At 39.5% G+C, this 19,957-nt stretch overlaps 3 protein-coding genes across 3 annotated transcripts; all 3 read right to left on the reverse strand.

Moving 5' to 3' along the window:
• Positions 1 to 407: 407 nt before the first annotated feature.
• Positions 408 to 7,989, reverse strand: LOC103452178 (uncharacterized). Its single transcript, XM_008391693.4, has 11 exons — positions 7,532 to 7,989; positions 6,502 to 6,564; positions 6,307 to 6,380; positions 5,126 to 5,974; positions 4,950 to 5,043; positions 4,744 to 4,869; positions 3,881 to 4,639; positions 1,612 to 3,786; positions 1,444 to 1,516; positions 1,180 to 1,322; positions 408 to 994 (listed from the first exon to the last, which is right to left on the reverse strand). The coding sequence occupies exons 1-11, from the start codon at positions 7,605 to 7,607 to the stop codon at positions 678 to 680; spliced, it is 4,749 nt and encodes a 1,582-aa protein (XP_008389915.1). The 5' UTR covers positions 7,608 to 7,989; the 3' UTR covers positions 408 to 677.
• Positions 7,990 to 10,875: 2,886 nt separating this feature from the next.
• On the reverse strand, positions 10,876 to 12,437 carry LOC103452428 (uncharacterized). Its single transcript, XM_017336701.3, has one exon. The coding sequence runs from the start codon at positions 12,126 to 12,128 to the stop codon at positions 11,115 to 11,117; it is 1,014 nt and encodes a 337-aa protein (XP_017192190.1). The 5' UTR covers positions 12,129 to 12,437; the 3' UTR covers positions 10,876 to 11,114.
• Positions 12,438 to 17,624: 5,187 nt separating this feature from the next.
• LOC139190283 (protein ANTAGONIST OF LIKE HETEROCHROMATIN PROTEIN 1-like) lies at positions 17,625 to 19,026 on the reverse strand. The gene is made up of 3 exons (XM_070810257.1): positions 18,536 to 19,026; positions 18,216 to 18,441; positions 17,625 to 18,119 (listed from the first exon to the last, which is right to left on the reverse strand). The coding sequence occupies exons 1-3, from the start codon at positions 19,004 to 19,006 to the stop codon at positions 17,662 to 17,664; spliced, it is 1,155 nt and encodes a 384-aa protein (XP_070666358.1). The 5' UTR covers positions 19,007 to 19,026; the 3' UTR covers positions 17,625 to 17,661.
• Positions 19,027 to 19,957: the final 931 nt, after the last annotated feature.

A 19,957-nucleotide genomic window follows, 5' to 3' on the forward strand; every position in this document is an offset into this window, starting at 1 on the left:
CACCAGCGTCATAACATACTCATAGCCTCAAATTAGAATGACTTACACATGACACCTAACTACTGCTGCTATAGATTTACGAAGAAATTTATAGGATGCGTATCCACAAAGACAGCTGGCAGCAGAGCTAAAACCTTGATGGAGCGACACACAAGACAAAAACCTTACCAACTAAGCCAACCCTTACCGGCACATGACAACTATATTGTTCTACAATATTCACTCAAGCTTTGTGTTGCACAATTTGAAACCTGTTATTGGATCCTAACGGACAATTTCTTGCGGCGAAACATGCGATTATGCGGCCTTTTTTCTTTTTTTTTTTCTAATCAAATATGTACTCTATTAGAGTGAAATTACAAGATTGGCTTTGAAAAAAGTGCGTATAAAACAGCACGAGGAATACGTTTCTAAAAATATATAGAGATATATATACATCATCGGATCACTATCCTTGTAAACCCTGTTAGTCTGGTACAAAATTTCAATCACATTCGCCGTAGCTGCACGCTCAGATCGCTGATCAAGCAATCTTTACCAAGCCACTAAGATCTACAAGGGGAGAAAAGAATAAAAGAATTTTCACCAGCAGATGCCTTACATCGAGCGTTCTAAACCTATGCGAGACTAACCATCATGTAATCGAGATTTACAAGGAACTTACGGAATAATTGGGGCTAATCATCCATGCGTTGGATTTCGCCCCTCATTATCCGATTGCTGGTAACTTTAAAACCGAGGAGAGCGGGATCAATTTGCCTCCCTTTCTTCCCCTTCTTTTTGCCGCTTCGGTTCCCTTGCATTGCATCTTCTCCTGCTGCCGCATGGGCATCCATCGGAGCTGTCTTCTTGGTATTGCTCTTAAGCATATCCATAAACGATGCCTCTGACACATCAGCATCGCTGGTGGATGAAGTATGGCGAAAATGCATTTCTTTCTTTGAAGATGGCGGCAAGGCATCAGAACCGTGGTTTACTGGATCTTGCCTCCCCCCTGAATATTTCATAACACAAGTATTTGTCAATCTGAATGTAAATTCAGAATCCCCCCGCATTACCACAAAGGGTTGGCATGAAGTAGGTGTAGCTATAAAGTTGTTAAACCTTTGAAACAAGCGAGTAGACCGACAAACCGGTCTTACCAAGATAAGAAACTACTAGAGAGTTAGATGTACATACCATCTGGAGCAGCACTTGCACTTTTTCCTCGGAAGACTGGATTAGGGAGCAGTTCTGACAATCCTTCTTGGGATGCTGAAACACTTGAGACAGGAGGTCGTCTCAGCAGAATATTATCTTGACTTTTGGATGGGGCTGGAAACCTGTGGCATTGTACAGGAAAACGAAAGAAAAGCAATTACTTCTATACATGCTCTGAGGAATTTACACAAGAATTTGGATGATAAAAACAAGGGACCGATAAGAGCAAGGTCATATATGTACCGTTCCCTGGTCGTTTCTTCCGCAAATGAATTACTTCGGCCAATCTTGTCGCTATGAAAGCCTATATTACCACCTGGGAACAAGCAAATTTAGAAAACCACAACTCTTACATGACAATTTTGAGCACCATGCAGTGAATCAATTTTGAAAAGAAGCAACAAGAAATACCTGAAACACCAGATGACGATCGCATGTTAAGGGCAATTGCTGACCTCTCCTCATAATCTGGAGCACCCAACCCTGCTTGTTCGACCATTCGTTCTCGAATATCAAACGCTTGGCCCCTAATGATCCCCTCACTCTTCGTCCCACGCTTCCACCCGTCCAACTCCAAAACCTCTTTATTGATAGAAGACTTGATAATCATGTTAGAATTTGTGTAAATTGGCTGAGTTGTAGCATTAATGCCATCCAAGAATGACTCTCTCTCAACCATTGCTCCAGAATCAGATCTGTGCATCAGCTTTTCATTGCTTTCCACGCTGCTGGCCCGCTCTTCCTGTGGGAGTTCCATATGATCTGAACCATAGGATCCTACTCGAAATGAATTATTTAGACCTGCTTCATGGTCTGCATGAAGGCTAAATGGGTGATTAGAAGAGCTTGAACCAGAGTACATGCCAGATGACGGCCTTTTATCAGAGAACATGCCATTATTGACATTCAATGACTCGGCAGGTTGATGGCCTGATTTTTTATGGAGTAACTCCATCAATAGTCTCTTTGAATGCTCTTCATTCAATCCATCTGACATAAATAAAGCTCGATCTTGAGAAGGAATTTTGATTTCTGACTCCCTTTTCTGCCGCTCAGCATTAATATGCAACTGCTGAAACCGAGAGTCCATCCAATCATTGTCTAGGTGTTCATTCTTCTCGGTCCAGTGACCCTCAATTGCATCCAAATGTGAAGCATGAAATTGGTTAGGAAGAGGGTGATGAGGATTATGAGAATGGATGCCGGATGAAAATGTTCCCAATTGACCACCCGATGGCATCCGTCCAAGGGAATCATGCATATCCAAACCCTGAGCACGAGCCATAGCATTTACAGCATCCAAGTTCATCCCTTGTGCCCCAGCAGGCAGTGACATAGACTGCTCAAACGGATGAGAGCCAGGCTCATAAAACCCTTGCTGAAGTCGATCCTGCAATGAAAGATTACGGTCAAGTTGACTAAGCTGCTCCTCATGGGATGGCCTCTGTTGCCTCTGATAAAAATCTAAAGGGCTAAATCCGGAAGAGTGAGCTCGCTGAGCACCACCATGGGTCCTCAAAAACTGATTTGATTCATCCGCTGGCCAGACGGCACCACCGTGTCTCTCTTCTTCCACCCTCTGCCTCATTCCCACTGGTAACTGCCTGGCTTGCATCTGATCTTCCAATGATTGAATTTGTTCATGCTGCGCACGAGACAGTAGATCAAGAAAATCTGCTTGATGTCCTTGTGGTGATGATTGACCAAACTTCGCTTGGATAAGCTGCTCCAAAGATGGATCAACATGCCTTGGAAAATGGTGAGACCGTTGTTGGAGTTCATGCAGACGGCGCTGCTCTAATAGAACCTGTTCAAGAACGTTGTTTGCTCTGACAGGATCAACGTGTGGCTGCCTAAGCGCAGGATCATGCATTTGACCACGCAGTAGTTGTTCCAGAAGCACCTGTTGTACTTGGGACTGTTGCTCCTGTAAAAGCTTCTGCTGTTGATGAAACTGCTGCTGTTGCAGTTGATGATGTTGCTGGAGCTGAGCCTCCCGGTGCTGTTGCATCTGAAGTGCCAAAAGGTGATCCAGATCTGCTGAAGAATGGTTGGCTAACTGTTGGTGGATAAGATTCTGACTTGGCAAATGCTCTAATGCTGCATCATTCAAGTGTCCAAAACTAGACAAAATATTCCGCTGTTGGTGCTGCTGCTGTCGAATTTGCTGTGGTGCAAGCAGCTCAGCTAAATCAAAATGATTGGGTTCCTGTTTCATGTGTGCCAATTGGCGAGGAGCTACCATGTCCTGATAGAGGTTTGTATCAGAGACTGAATTTTTTCTATGAACATCGGACCATGCATCAGCAAGAACTGCTGGATCAGAAATTGCACCAAATTGAACAGCCCTCCCCATGCTAGAAGGCGTATTGGCTGGCTTGGCATGTTTCGTTTGACTGCCTTCTAGCTCAGACCAAAGCAAGCCAAAGGGGTGCAACTTGTTATCATTCTGAATGGGCACACCGGATTCCGTCAACTCAGTTGGAGGAAGGTGGCCAATAGAATTTGCAATAGAATCATGAATGGTTCCAGAAGATCTTGCAGTAGAATAGCTGGTGGTTCCAGGTATTCCTGGAAACACGATATCTGAAAAATTAAAAATGAAATAGGATGAGATAAGAGAAAAACCATCTGTCAGCACAATAGATAGACCAAAGAGAATTTATCGTTAAAGAAAAACCTTCATCTTCGGCATCAAAATCATTAAAGCTTTGACCCCTGGAATGTGGCAGTTGTATTGGAGCTTCATGCTCAGAATTTCTAAGTTGAATATGCTGAGCTAAAAGGCTGTTTAGTTCAGGCAACGGCCGCCTTAAGTCATTCCCTCCAAATGAAGTAGTCATTTCTGAAACTGGAGCCGAAGAAGGTAAGTTAGACTCTATGTTCCCTAAGGAGCTACTTGATTCTTCTATATTAGAAGTCGGATTTACAATACTCCTATGCCCATCCCAAACTTTCAGATGTGGCATGACCTCTCCCAATTCTTTGAAAGGTGTTGCTTCAGGAGTATCTGCCAAGCGAACAAGCAAGTTTGTCCCAAAAAACCCTTGTTCAAACCATGAAATAATGTCTACCCCCAAATATGGTCCCTGAACCACCCCTTGAGGATCAAGGTAATACAAACATAAATCCTCAGGAGGGACGTCCCCTTCTAACTCTTTCACCCGACAGTTGTTATTCTGATTCTGCTCAGATGAGCCAAGAGCATATAGAGTATTTGAATCATCAGGAAGTTTTGATTTTATGTCAGAAGTGCCAAACTCAATGTCATTAGACAAAGAATGGCCGGAAAAAGAAGAATCTGCAATTTGCCTACTGCCATCTTCAGTCTCAACATCACTGCAGATACCATTAGTTTTCTGAAATGTTAAAGACAATCCATCAAGGTCCTTTCCTGGACTAGATTTTGTTTCCCATTCTTTATGATTGGCATCTTTGTCTGCAATAAAATAAGTAGATTGTTCAGATGTTGGAGCCAACAATACCTGCATATAGTTCAATATAACAGACAACATGCAGAATTAGAAACGAACTGCAACTCACCATCTAGCACATTCATTTGTGCACCAGAGTTCTGTGAAGTCCCATAATCATCAGCATTTGCAGCCTCCTGCAAGATATTGGGTAAAATACCCAGAACTCCATCAACAGCTTCCAAGTCTCCCCCACCTAAAGAATGAGTGTTTTAGAAATTAGACATCCCAGTTCCAAAAAAGGACACAAATTGGGAACTATTGAGTTGAAAGTACCTGTACTGTTTTCAGTTGATCTTCCCTTTCTAAATGAATTGTATACTACCCCACTACTTGTAATCTTTCCCTTCCATATGTCACTAAGGATGGCCTATTAGCAATACACGAACCAGTTAGAAAGCATAAAAGAATCAGTACATAAAAGAAATATAATCCACATTCCTATTTCTTACCTCCTCTTCGCCATCAGGGGCAAGAAAAGCTAATGGTTCCATAAAGCCTACTTCAGTTGTAGGGGGCGATTCTTCCATGTCATCTGGCATGGTAGCAAATGACAGATCAAGCTTTCGCTGACGATAAATGTCAAGAAGCTTTCCCCTTGGGTAACAAAAACTATCAGCTGAGTGCCTAGGTTTACCAGGGACACTTCCAATTTTTCCAGAAGAAGTAGAGCCAATAACGCCTGCAGATGATCTCCCAACACCAGATGCCCTCCCTCTTCCAAGGGTAAATCCCAAATTTGAACCCTCTACCCTTCCTTTTTCAGTTCCAAATCCAGGTGCAGCACGGTAGGAATTTGATCCACCGGAGTGAACATCCCTATGGCGTGGCCTCCATTTATCCCGAGAATCTGACTCACGCTCAGAAGCTGAACGGTTATTACCACCAAGGGATTGGTTGTCATTGTTAATGTGATTATCTTCCTTCTCCATATCTGTTTTCTTTTCAGTTCGAGACTCCTTTTCTTTGTCTTCAGGACCCCACCTCAATGACCATTTGCTATCACGTCGTGCTTCATGTGCAGAGGTACGGCCATCATGCCACCTTTCAGATGCAGGCAGTGGCCTATTGTCAGTTGTGTCTCTCACTGGAACACTGTCAACACGGCGTTCTGGTTTCCTTCGGTCTCGTCTACCACCAAGCAAGCTAGTTTCTCTTTCCTCTTCACGCCAACGACGGCTATTTTCACTTTCAGCGGCAGGCCGCCTCCAATCTTTTTTGTCATCAGATCCTTCCAAACGCCAACCTTCCTTCTGGTTGCTATCAGCAGAGTTTCCGAGGGAACTTGGGCCACGCATTTCCTGTAATATACAGCCAATTTATGACTAGTCAGCTTAGTTGTGAATTTCCAAGTAATCCAGGGTTAAGCAGCTGTAGATTAATTATTTAGTGAGTTGAGTTTTCACTATAAGCAGATAAAATCCACAACAACAATAACAAAGCCTTTTCCCACTAAGCAGATAAAATCCATTATAAAAAAAGCAGCTGATCAATTCCAAGTACAAAGTCTTTTAATAGGTCTAGAGGATTGAATTAACTACAACTAATCCTGATTCAGGGAGATAACAGAAGAATATAAACCAAATAAAAAGTCGATTAATACTAAAAGAAATCCAATCCATAGAGCACATACCAACTTAGACTCACTGGGTTTGGCATAAAGCCACTGGGGGGACAAAGGTATGCTGCTCTCTGAGGCAGCTGGATCTGCAAAATTTGTACATTAGCAATACAAAATCAGATGAGTGTGAGACGAACAGAATATAAATTACCTAATGACTCTACAGTTCATGAAATTAATGCTAAAAACTTGAACGACAAAGCTCACCTTTTGAGTCATCAGATGACCCGATAAGCACCTTTTTTTCATCATTTCCTCCAGAGGCTTCAACTGCCAAAACATGAACACAAATTAAAACACAAATCAATGTTTATGCTCTCATTACAAAGTCCACTCAATGCCCCACAGTAACCCCGGTAATAAAGTCGCTGACCCTGTAAACACTAGACGAAGGAACTGTACATATTTGTTAACCACAAATAAAGATTTAACACTGGAACTGCAACTCAAATAGCGTTTCAGACGAGGAAAAAACTAATAGCAGCTGTTAGCGAATTCCAACAAAACAATCAAAACCGTGATAGCTCAATAACAGTAACCACTTGAAATACTTCGAAAACTAACTCCCTAGATTTGCTTTCACTACAGACCAGAATAAATCTCAAGAATTTTTGACACCCAGAATTACACTACAGTTGATCATAAAATATTTCTCTCTTGCATTGATTCAACGAAAGAGTTTAAGGGTAAACCAACTTCGTAACTGAAAGAGGCCATAACAATCAACAATAGAACACATAATAAATAAATTTAAAAAACAAATTGGAGCCTAATCTAATAACTGTAGCACATGCAAATTTCTTTACTTGATCTTAAAACATAAACATTAATAAAACGCAGAACACAGAATCGATAGTATCATCCAACATGGCGATAGTAAAACAACGGAAGGATTACAATTACAATACATTAGTGTTAAAGACCGAGTTCGAATGCAAAAATTACAAACAAAAATTGAGAGAAAAGAAAAACTGATCCGAGCAAAATCCGAAAGACGGAAACATTCAATCAAAACATAAAAATCCCGACTAGCACAAGATGCAGGAAGCCGAAATTAAGAAAGCTGAAGCCGAAAAAACAATCGAAAATGAACTGGTCCAATGCATACTTAAACGCTACAGATCAGTAACCATCCACCTTACATTAGCTTCACATCGACCAAACCCAATGAATACACAAATCTGAAGAAAATGAATTGCTATAGAAATAAAATAGCAAAAATGAAAAGGCGGAGTACCTTTGGAGGTCCAGGACTGATCGGACGGCTTACAGGAGAGGAGATCGTCGGGAAGATCGAGCTTGCCTTCCGCCATCGAAAAGTGAGGGAGTCGGAGGGAGGGACGGGGAGGGAGAACGAGAGAGGGAGAAGAAGCGCGTAGTGGATTGGAGCTCCAATACAGAGAGGGAGATGGCGAGGTCAGGACTGAATTTTGAATTTCAGAGAATCTAGGGTTTCGCAGAAGAGTTTTGTACAACAACACTGAGAGAGTAGAGAGAGAGAGAGAGGAGAGAGAGGCTGGAGAAGAAAAGGGTGAGGATTTGGGTTGCGGTCTGAGGTCAAGATTTCAGGTTGCTTGATTAGTTGAACAAATAAAAGTTAATTTGAAATTAACCAAAGTTTTGAATTTAATAATATTGAACATTTTTATTTTTTTTATTTTTGTTTTTCAGCTTCTGGGAAAAAGGTTTCATGACAAAAAACCTCACGATATTTTTTGTTTATTATTTATTTATTTATTGTCTATGTTTATGAGCAATGGCCGCCAAACTGGATTGAACGCAATGTCGTTAAGTGCATCGGGGGTGGTTCGAGTCTTGCATACTTATCCAAACCCAAAACCAGGAGAGATTTTTCAGTATAATCGGTACACGTAGTGGTATATTACGTGTTTTATATAAATTGTGTGATATGTGTACTAAAAAATTAATAACTTAAAAAATAAAATTTATCACCACTTTTATTAAAACACGTGGTGTACCACTTGTATTTCAATCACAATTAAAATTTTCTCCAAAACCAGTCCTATGGGGCCCGTGAACTCTAATTCATTGTTCATGTTGTGCCACATGTGACCCACTTACAAGTAAATTTTTTAGGAAAGATACGATATTCATTAATAAAGCAAAAGGTGCATATAAACGGGTTTGATAAAATTTTTGTTAGAGGTTTCAACTTTAGATGAAGAAAAAAAAAAGATCTAACACCAAAAACATTCTCTTGATTGGGTGGCAACCAAGAAAAAAGCGGCTCTAAATCAATTATATTGAAACATAAAATCTCACTTTTGAAATTGTGTTTCATTATAAATTGTAGTAGGGTAAATTTGGAAAGAGAAATATTAATGTTTAAGTGCGAGTGTATTACATACTGCATACATGTGAATTGGAAAATGTAACTTATATTTTCCTTTTAGCTTTGGCCGATTTGAATAAAAAAGATCGTTTTTATCACATAATGTTATTCACAATTCTAAAGAAAAATAAATCTAATTATTTAAACAACAAATCTCTCACAATTTTAATTATTTTTTTCTTGTTTTTTTTGTCGAAGCCTGAGGTATCTCGCATCTTAAAAAATCGTGAGACTTGAAATAATTAAAATCATTTTAATCCACTTTTGATCACAATTAAAATTTGGTTTTCAATACATAAAAATTAAAAGCGTTTTTTAAAGCTTGTGACAACTTTTCAGTTTTTAATGTTGGAAGAAAAAAAGAAAGGACAAAACTCAAAGCCAATAATCTTCATCAGCTAATTTATCAAAAGCTCAAAAGTGTGCAACAATAAAAGTAGACAACTACCCTGTAATTGTTGGGTCTGGACTTGTCCGTTTCAACATTTTGAGCTTCTCAAATCCCAGGCAGGGATTTAAGATTCACAAGAGTGGGTGACCCACCAATAAGGCAGTCTCTACAACGCGTTTGTTCTTTCATTCTTTTCTTTTTTATTTTATTTTAACGAGATCAGATAGTAGCTTCGTCACGATAGCCCATCTTTTCGAGAGTCAGGAAGACTTTTCAGCCTCTTCCTACTCATCATTGTATGAATTAGCAGTGTCAAGAATCAAAATTAGGACGTGCCGCGTGGAGTACGACTTGAAATTCATCTCGACTATTAAACCACCCGTAGTGATTCTATAGAAAGAGATCCTCTACTAATCTCTTCCACCTAGGCCACCTAATTAAGTGATTTGAACCCTTGAAATTTGACTCAACGGCTAAAGTTATTATAACATTAAAATGGACCCCTGTTTTTAGCCATTGAATCAAATTTTAAGGGTCCGAATCACTTGATTAGGTGGCCTAAGTAGAAGAGATTAGAAGATGATCTCTTTCCTGATTCCACAACATGTCTTGTTAGTTTAAGATAATCAATCTCAACTACACACAGTGGTGAAGCCACATGAGGACGAGGAATGGAGGCCACCCATCCCCTCGTCGAAAAACACAGTTGGAGCAAAGGTTCTACCCCTCCCCTCATTGGAAAACCCAGCCTCTCCATGTTTAATCTAGCTCTGGTGAACTGGTTTTGCTGCATGCAACAGCAGATTGGGTTTTTTTTTCTTTTTTTTTTAATCCAGGCCAAAACGAATCCTAGTAAAAAAAAATTTAAAGTCAAACGGCGCCGTTTCGATGTTTGAAAAAAAAAATGTATTGGGGGGACCGTGTGTCTCCCGTTCCTTCACTTAGGCACGCGTGTTGTGCCTTTACCATTCCAATCTCTCCCTTCGCCAATCAGAGATAGAGAGAGAGCAAAACTGCTCCCAAAATCCTAGCAGCCTGTAGCCAACGCCCAACCCCAACGAAACTTCGGTTGGCTTTTTGCTACCAAAACCAGCCACTCCAGCCGTTGAGCCGACTTCTAGCCTTCAAAGGTAAATTTTTTAATTCCTAAATTTATAATCCCTAACCCTAATTAATTATTTAATACAAATTTCGTTTAATTAGTATACAATCATATGATAATGCACTAATATGGTTATTGGTTATTGATTATTGATATGAAATTATTTTTTAGGGTGAAAATTAAAATTTGAATTTTTGATTAGTTGTATTTAATTTTATTGATAATAGTTGTAGCTGCTTTTATTGATAATATGTTTGTTTATATTGAGAGATATGTATTTACTTTTATTAATAATAAGCCTATTATGCGACGTTTTCATGATATGAAACCTCGTCAACAACAATTATAATTTGTTTATATTGATAAATTATAGAAGGCATTACTATATAAAATGATTTGATTATTGCTATTTTTTTAAACTTTGCACTCTTTTAATTTCGCTCATCTCCGGTCAATTCCTGGCTCTGACTACACACAGTGACACAAGAAGTCAATATCATTGATGACAACAACTTTCCAAGTGCAAATAGGAACATCTGCAGATTTTATATGCACCACGCACCCTAATTGACCAAATTAAATTTTATATGCACCCTCCACATGTCATCTCATCAATCAGGCCAAATGTGCCACAATTACAAAAGAACGTTGATTTCTTAGGTATTCACATCGAGTCCGTACTGATCCCCAATCAACTTACAAAACCAAAGTAGCTAATACACCAAAAGCATCAAATTTCATCAATCAAACAATTCACTTTTCAAATCCTTTACAACAAACAACAATAAAACATTTTTTTCACTAATATGATCGGCCAACATTTTTTTCACTAATATGATCGGCCATACGAATCCTAAAACGCCAAATCTTTTTTACAATAAGGAGCCAAAATGTAATTAGCAAAAAGAAATAAAAAGCCAATGTGTAGAATAGCACACAACCAAGTTTCATTGTCTCCTTGCAATATTAACTTGTTACTTGGACACGAAATCTGCAGTTCCAGCAGCATGCCTCCTCTTCCTTCTCCTCAACCTCTCACACACAAGCGCCCTCTCCAGCTGCTCCACCCTCTGCGACAGCGAGCTCAGCATCCGCGTCTGCATCTGGTTCTTCTCAAACAGCTCCTCCATCATTCCCATCATCTTCGCGTTGTCCTCCGCCACCCTCTCCAGCAGCTCTCTGCTACTGCTCCTTTTGTCATCATCCTTCATAATCTCCCCAGCTCCCTCCTCCTCCGCCACCTCCTCTCGTTCCACCACCTTAACATCCTCCACCCCATCCTCCAACGGGTTCGGCGAATCATCACAAGACGATCCAGAGGACTCGCTATCACTCACAGAGCCTTCTACCTCTCTGCACCCCCACGCATTGCCGTGTCGGACAGTTTCGATTTGGGGCCCGGCTGCCGATTCCAATTCCACAGACTGCGAATTCTGAGTCTCATCCGAATTTACAGGGGATTCGGATTGCAATTCTAGGGTTTGGTCGATTTGGGGATTTTCAGCAACAGCGCTGTCCACTCTCTCCTGCAAAGCAATCGCCTTTTTTATCACGGCCCTCCTGAAATCCCTAACTCCCGAATCGACGCCCTTCACCGAATCCAACTTCAACAGCAAGTTCATCAGCGTCTCGTTCACCTTCAGCCGCTCCTTGGCGTCCCTCCTCATCAATTCCACCGCCTCTCGCTTCGAAATGCGCTTCTCGATCTCGCTGACCTCGACTCTGATCGCCGCGATCTTCCTCACGCTTTTCCTCACCAGGAACCCTCTGAACGCCTTCTGGATTTTCAGCGCCGACTCGGACCGCCTGCGCTCCAACCCGACGTACTGAACCGGGATCGAGACCACCTTCGGCGACGGGTCCGCTCGGCGCTGGACCGGGACTTGCCTCGCCTCCAGCGGGTACTGATGTTGTGGCGCGAAATTGGTCTGCGGGTACTGATGTTGTGGGGCGAAATTGTGCCAATGCCTTCTGAAGAATGGATCCATTGGTGACGAGAATCTGGAAAACCTTGAATCAAAACGACGACGATTTGAAAGCTTAGACGAAGACGAAGATTTTTTTTCTCAGGAAATTTTTCTAATTTGTTGATTGAGAAACGAAGGGTTTGGAATATTTATACTGAAGAGGGGAAATTTGATCCGCGTCGAGGAAGAGCGCGAAAGTTCCAGAAGTTTCAAGTATATAAACTTGTAGATGCTGACGTATCTTTGTAAGAAAAGACCGAAACGCTGCCGTTTAGGCTATAAAGCATGAGATTAGGCTTTCAGCGCCACTTTGATTAGTAGCCTAGCCGATCCTAATCCCACGTGGATTCCCCAATCCTAATCAAATTTCAATTAGGGCATGTTTACATTGTAGGAGTTGGAGAAGTTGGGAATAAGAAAAATGTAAATTCATTCCAGACAAGTAAACGTGTTATTTTAGTTCTAAATTCCTAATTGAACTTATGAAAGTTTTAATGTAATTCTAATTAAACTTGTCACTTAGCATCATGATATAGTAATATTCATCTTTAGTCGACTCCCGTTAATGGCGAGTTTGTAACCAAATGCCAATGTTCAACCTATTGTGTAACAGTTTAATCTGTCATTCCTTAAGTGTAAATATATTGCTTATATTAAAAAGAAAAAACTCTAATTAATCTTAGGTGTAAAAAGATGGGCACACCATCCTGACCAGATAGCAGTCAATTACAAACGTAACATCTGGTACTTGAAGCGTAGTAGCATACGGTCACGAAGGGATCCCTTCATCCATTGCCTCACGTGTGGCGTTTCTTCGGCCTAAAGAAAATTCCTTCTGCTTGGTAATTGGTATTTTGATCCCTGCCCGCTTCGAAAGTTCTGCGGAAGCTTGCTTTGCCTTTGCAAGAACTTCTTCCTGTCCAGTTATAATTGGAACCCGTAAGCCATTAGTCTTTATTTGTATGTCTAATAAGCGAAAAGTACTGACAGAATACCTCATCCACGTTCACAATCTTCTTATCCTTCATAATCCACAGGCCATTGCACATTACAGAAACTATATTTTCGGTTCGCATGCGATACATAAGGCTGGAAATGCTGCATATGTAGCAAAAGAAAAATATTAATCTACCGGGAATAAAGGTTTGAGTTGCAGACAAACAGAAGGTAGATTTTTTTATGAAGATAAGATTGGAAATTTGGAACCAGATCCGCTGAAATGCCAAAAACTGACTTAGAAAATCATGGTTCCGACAGATGGCCATACATGTAAAAATCACTCATGGAAACTGTCAAAAAGTCTGTAGAAGAACATCAGCATGCCTTTTTCATAGCAAAATGTGGCATGGATACAAATCTAGTTGACCCTTCTCCATGTGTAAGTTTAAGGGCGTTAGATAGAAATAAAGTTAATGCAGATGATTCCTTTGGGGATGGTCCTTCCCTGTCATGGTGGGGAACCATGGTCCAAGGGGAAGGGTTGATAATAACAACCAAGTCAGCCTGCCAAATCATGGAAGAAGGAAGCTAATCAGCCTCGTGTTTTAAATCTGCTGAGATATGCACAAATGTGTATGGTATGACTTTAATTAAAGAGAACGTTATATTAGAGATGCAGAAGGACAAGAGAAACTAATCTGAGCTAGCCAAAAGTTCAACCTATTTCCCGACCTCAATGGATCCTATTTCATCATCCCAAAGTAGTGATTTTGCACCATTTATGGTCGCCAACTCGAGAACTGTTTCAGCAGGAAAAGCAGAAGGATCAGCAGTTCCATTTGTATGAACTTCCCGTCCTTTGTTAATCAGAGAAGCCAGGTACATCTCTTCCAACTGCAAGGAAGTAAACTATCCATGAATTTGCAGGTCCAACCATCATTGTTCCAATGTGCAGACCCACAAATAAGGGAAAAATGCAATAGTGGGTAATCAGAATTTCCACCTATGCTCATTCTATTATTCGAGGGTGCCAAATGTGTTCCCAAAGAGACACAGATGCCAGCATCCAGCATCTCTTTAATAGGTGCGAATCCAAGCATTCGAATCGCAGCAGCAAGGCAGTTAGATACTTTTTACTCCACCCTTCGAAAGACAATCATGTAAATTTTATGTGGTTATATAATTAAAACACACACAAAGGAGTTAGTTGACCTGATCATGAAGCGATAGCCATTGGAGATCAAACGGAGAAGATGAGGGATGCGGCAACACCAAAGTCTTCTACAAAGCACCTAGCCGGTTACAACTACTTTATGGGAAGCGTTTGTTTGTGTATCTAGGGTTTGCAGGGACCTTAGTATTTATATTGGCTAAGGTATTAAGGTTCCGTCCATAAAGGAATCCCAAATCCCACTTTTTTAGCCTATCAATTAGGTATCATAATCACATAAAATCAAGGACTCCATCAATCTTACTTGTATTACAAGACACCTAATATAAGATTGATATCTTTAGGAAATCAAATCACAATATCAACATTAATCTCCAATATTACATTCCTATTATATGTTGTAGACCATTTAAGGTTGATTTACATCGGAATAAATTCAACATTCTCCCACTGGTCTACACATATAATATTTATGTTTATACTTGAAATTGGAAATTAATGTCACTTTAATGGCCATGTAGTTGTGATAACATCCTATCCTTGATACAAATTTCTGTCAAATAAGTCTTTCAACATGGAACTAACAAGGTTGTAAGGTTGACACAACCCAAAACGTTCATAATCACACATGCTAAAATCCTCATTCACATAAAACACCGTCAAATTATGATTGCAAAGATGAACTTTAATTACTTTAATGTGTCTCAACTTTTATCATCTCAGGTCCTCTTTAATAAAAACTTCTATTGCAGTTGCAAACAAAACTTCATAAAACATAATTAATTCAACACCTAGGAGCAAGATGAATTAACATGTTTTTTTACACTGGTTCATATACCATATCAGTCACTTTCGTGAGAAAATTTTCAACACTTATGAGCAAGATGAAAAAGCCCTCACAACTAATACAACATATAAATCATGTCATGCCATTTTAAGTCGAACCAAAAGAATTAATCCACACTTACGAGCAAGAAGATTAACCATTCCTTTATGATTTAACATGCAATTTGCTTAATTGGACCTCAGATATATAGTCATCTGATAATTGACCAACACATAAACATGTGACTCAATGAATCCCACCAGAGATTAAACTGAATACATGTATTCAAAAAACCATACATACCTTATAGGTCATTTGCAAATGTAAGGCATTACTAACATGAAACACAAGCTCCCACTGATATGCATCATCGTCACTTAATTTGCAAATCCATACTTAAATCATACCTTTTGAAATATGCTTGTGGGAACACCCTTACTTATTCAATGAATGCATATCACTTCAAAATTGTCTTTCTTTAACCTTTCCTTAACACCTTAGATAGCATAATCTCAATGAAAGGTAAAAGACTCTCCAAAGAAATGAAGAATAATGATTGAAACCTTATGTCCAAAAACCCAATCGGTGCTAGCATGATGACTGGTGTAACTGTATCAGAATACATTAGTTTTCTATCCTGAAAACAGTATTTGAAAACATTCTTCATATCATCTTGTAAATGCTTGTGACTTTAAAACATTAACTCCACTTTTTATTTGATAACTGCATTCAAACAGCCACACAGATATATAAAAAAAATCAACAAGATCATAATAAAGATAACTGAAAATGCTTCAAACTTTATGATCCAAAACTCACGGACCTACCAAAAACTAAGGGTGCGTTTGTTGCGCCGGACTGTCTCGGACTGGACTAGCTGCCGGGACTAAGCTGGACTGGCTTAGACTGGACTAAGCTGGACTAACTTAGTGAAGCGTTTGGTGCAGTCTCGGACTAAGAAGCAGGATAAGAAAAACAGTACTGTTCACCAGATTTGTGTTTGCTTAGACTAGGACTACAAATTTTTGCCATTGTGTAATAGAGTAAATCTACAAATCTCATGATATGGGTTAATTGGAGCATATTTTTACCATGTATATTATGAATCTTAAAAAAAATTGACAATTGTTTTGTTTCTATTACCTGCTAATAGAATTGGGTTTAATTTGCAAATGTAGCTTGATTTAAACTCTATCACCCAACAGAAGAAAAATAATAGTGGCCAATACATGCAACTTCAACAAATACAAGTACATAAGATCTCCATAATTTAGAAAATCCTAGTTAACATTAGTTAACATTAGCCAAAATAGATCTCCATAATTTACAAAATGGCTAGTTAACATAAGCCAAAATACTAGTGCAAAGCTAAGTTATAAGTCATAACATAAGATTGTATGATTAATAAAATACATCCATGTTAACGTTAATAAAATACATCCATGTTAACATTAGCCAAAATCCTCATCCGCTTGCGTTGTCGCTTAAAAGCCTTTGGACGAACACTTTCTTGAGTTCCGGTTTGATTGCCCTGAACACTCCCACATTTTTTGGTTTATCCAAAATAAGAGACAATGCATCAATTTGATCCATAGGAGAGAGACCCATTGCTTCAAGTTCATTAGCTATGTCAGTATGATCTGCAGTACCTTGAACTAAAGCTTCAGTTACCATTTGCATCCTCTTCCCACTTTCAACATAAAAATCTTTCAGTCCACTGATAATTGCCTCGGTTCCATCACTTGAACTTCCCACAGCTCTTTTCCTCTTTCTTTGGCTATTTTTCAGATGGGGTGCTTTGTTGGCTTTGTTGGTTCATTGAAGAAACAAAATTATCACCTCCAATATCACTTTCACCAACATGATCATGACTTTGTTCCTCCACCATTTGAGCAGGGGTTTCGGCTACATTACCCGTAGCCCGATCTTTTCCAAATATATATGCAAATCTATCAAACAGTGGAAAAGGTTTGCTTCTCCATCCATCGGCTTCTTTATTTCTCTAAGATTATATCAACATAGCAAAACTAAAATTTAGCATGCGTAACAAATATAGCAGCAAGAATATAACTAATGCATAAATAAAATAGGATATGAACCTGCACATAAGTTTGCCATGCGTCATCACTGTCAACTTCAACGCACTTTTTGACATCATTCCATGCAAATCCACTTGTGTTTATCATGTCAACGACCATACTATATGTTTTTTTCCATTTCTTCAACTTGGACTCAATATGTGGATTTGCCTTTATATTTGAATGAGGACATAAAACATTGACAGCTTTTGCTATTTCAACCAAAGTACCTTGTTTGAAAGCACCGGTGTCACACCGTTGCTTCCGAGCAACAAAATCCTCAAGAACTCCGAGTAATACTTCTTCCGCAAATGCTTCCCATTTACGCCTTCTTCCTTTTGGCTCTTGAGTAGCATTCAAAATATTTTCGTTATCCATACCTAAACAAAAAATATTTTAATGAAGGAAAATACCATACAAATAATCAATTTGCATAATATCCAATCAACTTGCATAATATCCAATCAACTTGCATACCATCCAATCATTGTGCTAATAAAAAGGAATACTAAAATAAAATGTTATCATTAACACATATAGCTAGTTCGGTTGCTGGTTCCTAATTGCTCTCCACTCATTATACATTTCCTGAGCCATATCATTCCTCATTGCAGTCCACTGGTCCGATGTTTGAACACTACCAACATATTCATCTTCTTCTGTATTTTGTCCATCTTCTATTATTGGCAAATTCTCCATTGGATCTACAGACATCTCTTGCCTAATAAGATTGTGTAGTAGGCAACAAGCGGTAATTATTCGACCTTGTGTCCTTATCGGATAGAAAGATGGACTCCTTAGTATCGACCACCTTCCTTTTAGCAAGCCAAAACAGCGTTCAATTACATTCCTTGCCTTAGAATGCTTCATGTTAAAATATTCTTCCTTATTAGAAGGTGTTCGTCCCTCCCATTCAGATAAATGATAAGGTATTCCTCTATAGGGTGCAAGGAATCCTTCACCATTTGTATAACCACCATCTACAAGGTAATAACAACCTAATGAAAAAAAAAAAACAGACCTTATTAGTGTTTTGTAGTTGACAAACAGAACTAAACCTAACTTACAAAGTTGAGACTAAGTAATAGTCTTACCCGCTGGTACCTTAAAACCATTAGGCCTACTAATTGCATCATGTAGCACTCTAGAGTCTGATGCGGAACCCTCCCACCCCGGAAACACATATATGAACTGCATATCTCCTGAACACACACCTAACACATTAGTTGCGACTCGACCCTTTCTTGTTCGGTATCTTGGTTTGTCAATTTCAGGTACATGCACATCAATGTGTGTTCCATCCAATGCTCCCAAGCAATTCTTAAAAATAAAAAATAAAAAAGTTTTTGTTAATTTATACAAAGGGAATGAAGAGTTAAAGCTTAGGGAAAATGACAAAAATTTCTCATCATACCTTAAAACATCGCCACCTAGGATCTGTAGAATCAATAGGCACAGGCTGGGGGACTTTTAGTAGGATACCTTGTAATCGCAAAATTCCTTGCAATACGCTATTGAAATACCTACTTATAGTCTCTCCCGACCTATAAAATCTACCGCCAACACTACGATTCTTAGTATGATGTGCTAATATTTGTAAAGTCATACACACCTGTTCCTCTACAGACACCAAACCATCAGTTTTTACCCTCCCATCTTGACGAAGTAAGTCGCATAATATGCCAAAAGTCCTTCTATCCATTCTCAATTCGTTGACACATTCAGTATCAGTATTCCCTATTATACCATTCAGATAAAACAAACTAATCTCTCGTCTAATAAGTGAACGGTTAGTCAATGTGGGTCGTTCAACATGTCTCTGTTTGCCACGTAGCATCATCACCACAAGAATCGTACAAATACAAATTGTCTCCAAATAAGACATCTCTAACAATAAGATCAATAAAAGCTTCATTCGATCCATATCTATCCAAACAAAAAAAAAAACAATAGTATGAGGATTGCTATCATTCCTAGGCATTGCATGTGAAGAGGGAAATTAAAGGACACCTGTAATGCAGTAGCCTTAGCCTTAGCCTTCTGTTTATGCTCCTCTTCCCTGCAACAAACAACCACAAAAAATTGCAATTCAGCATCAACCCCACACCATACAAAACATTCACATTGTAATATCATGGTTATAAACCAAGTACATACACACACACTCATGGACAAATGTGCAAAATACACATACATACTCACACTCACACTCACACTAACACACACACACGGACATACACACACACTGCACACACACTGCACACTGCATACATACTGCATACATACTGCATACATACACACACACACACACTGCACACACACACACACTGCATACATACATACACACACACTGCACACACACACACTGCATACACACACACACTGCACACACACTCACACTCACACACACTCACACTCACACTTACACTCACACTCACACACTGCATACACACACACACTGCACACACACTCACACTCACACACACTCACACTCACACTTACACTCACACTCACACACACTCACACACACTCACACTCACACTCATACACTGCACAGTCACACACACACACACACACGGGGACAGAGTGCAACACACTCTTACCCTCACACACACACTCTGTTTTTATACTCACACACACACACACACACACACTGCATACACACACACTGCACACACTGCATACACACACACTGCACACACACTGCACACTGCATACATACTGCATACATACACACACACACACTGCACACACACACTGCATACATACATACACACACACTGCATACACACACACTGCATACACACTCATACTCATACACACACTGCACACACTG

Source organism: Malus domestica, chromosome 13 (genome assembly GCF_042453785.1).
Source record: "Malus domestica chromosome 13, GDT2T_hap1".
Taxonomy (NCBI): domain Eukaryota; kingdom Viridiplantae; phylum Streptophyta; class Magnoliopsida; order Rosales; family Rosaceae; genus Malus; species Malus domestica.

Excerpts from the sequence above, each read along its gene's own strand:
- LOC103452428 (XM_017336701.3), bottom strand. The coding sequence starts at position 12,128 with ATGGATCCATTCTTCAGAAGGCATTGGCACAATTTCGCCCCACAACAT.
- LOC103452178 (XM_008391693.4), bottom strand. The coding sequence starts at position 7,607 with ATGGCGGAAGGCAAGCTCGATCTTCCCGACGATCTCCTCTCCTGTAAG. Across the intron at positions 6,565-7,531 it reads TCAGTCCTGGACCTCCAAAG|TTGAAGCCTCTGGAGGAAAT; the intron begins GTACTCCGCCTT and ends ATGTTTTGGCAG. Across the intron at positions 1,323-1,443 it reads GAAGAAACGACCAGGGAACG|GTTTCCAGCCCCATCCAAAA; the intron begins GTACATATATGA and ends ACAATGCCACAG.
- LOC139190283 (XM_070810257.1), bottom strand. The coding sequence starts at position 19,006 with ATGTCTTATTTGGAGACAATTTGTATTTGTACGATTCTTGTGGTGATG. Across the intron at positions 18,442-18,535 it reads CTAGGTGGCGATGTTTTAAG|AATTGCTTGGGAGCATTGGA; the intron begins GTATGATGAGAA and ends TTTATTTTTAAG. Across the intron at positions 18,120-18,215 it reads TGGTTTTAAGGTACCAGCGG|GTTGTTATTACCTTGTAGAT; the intron begins GTAAGACTATTA and ends TTTTTTCATTAG.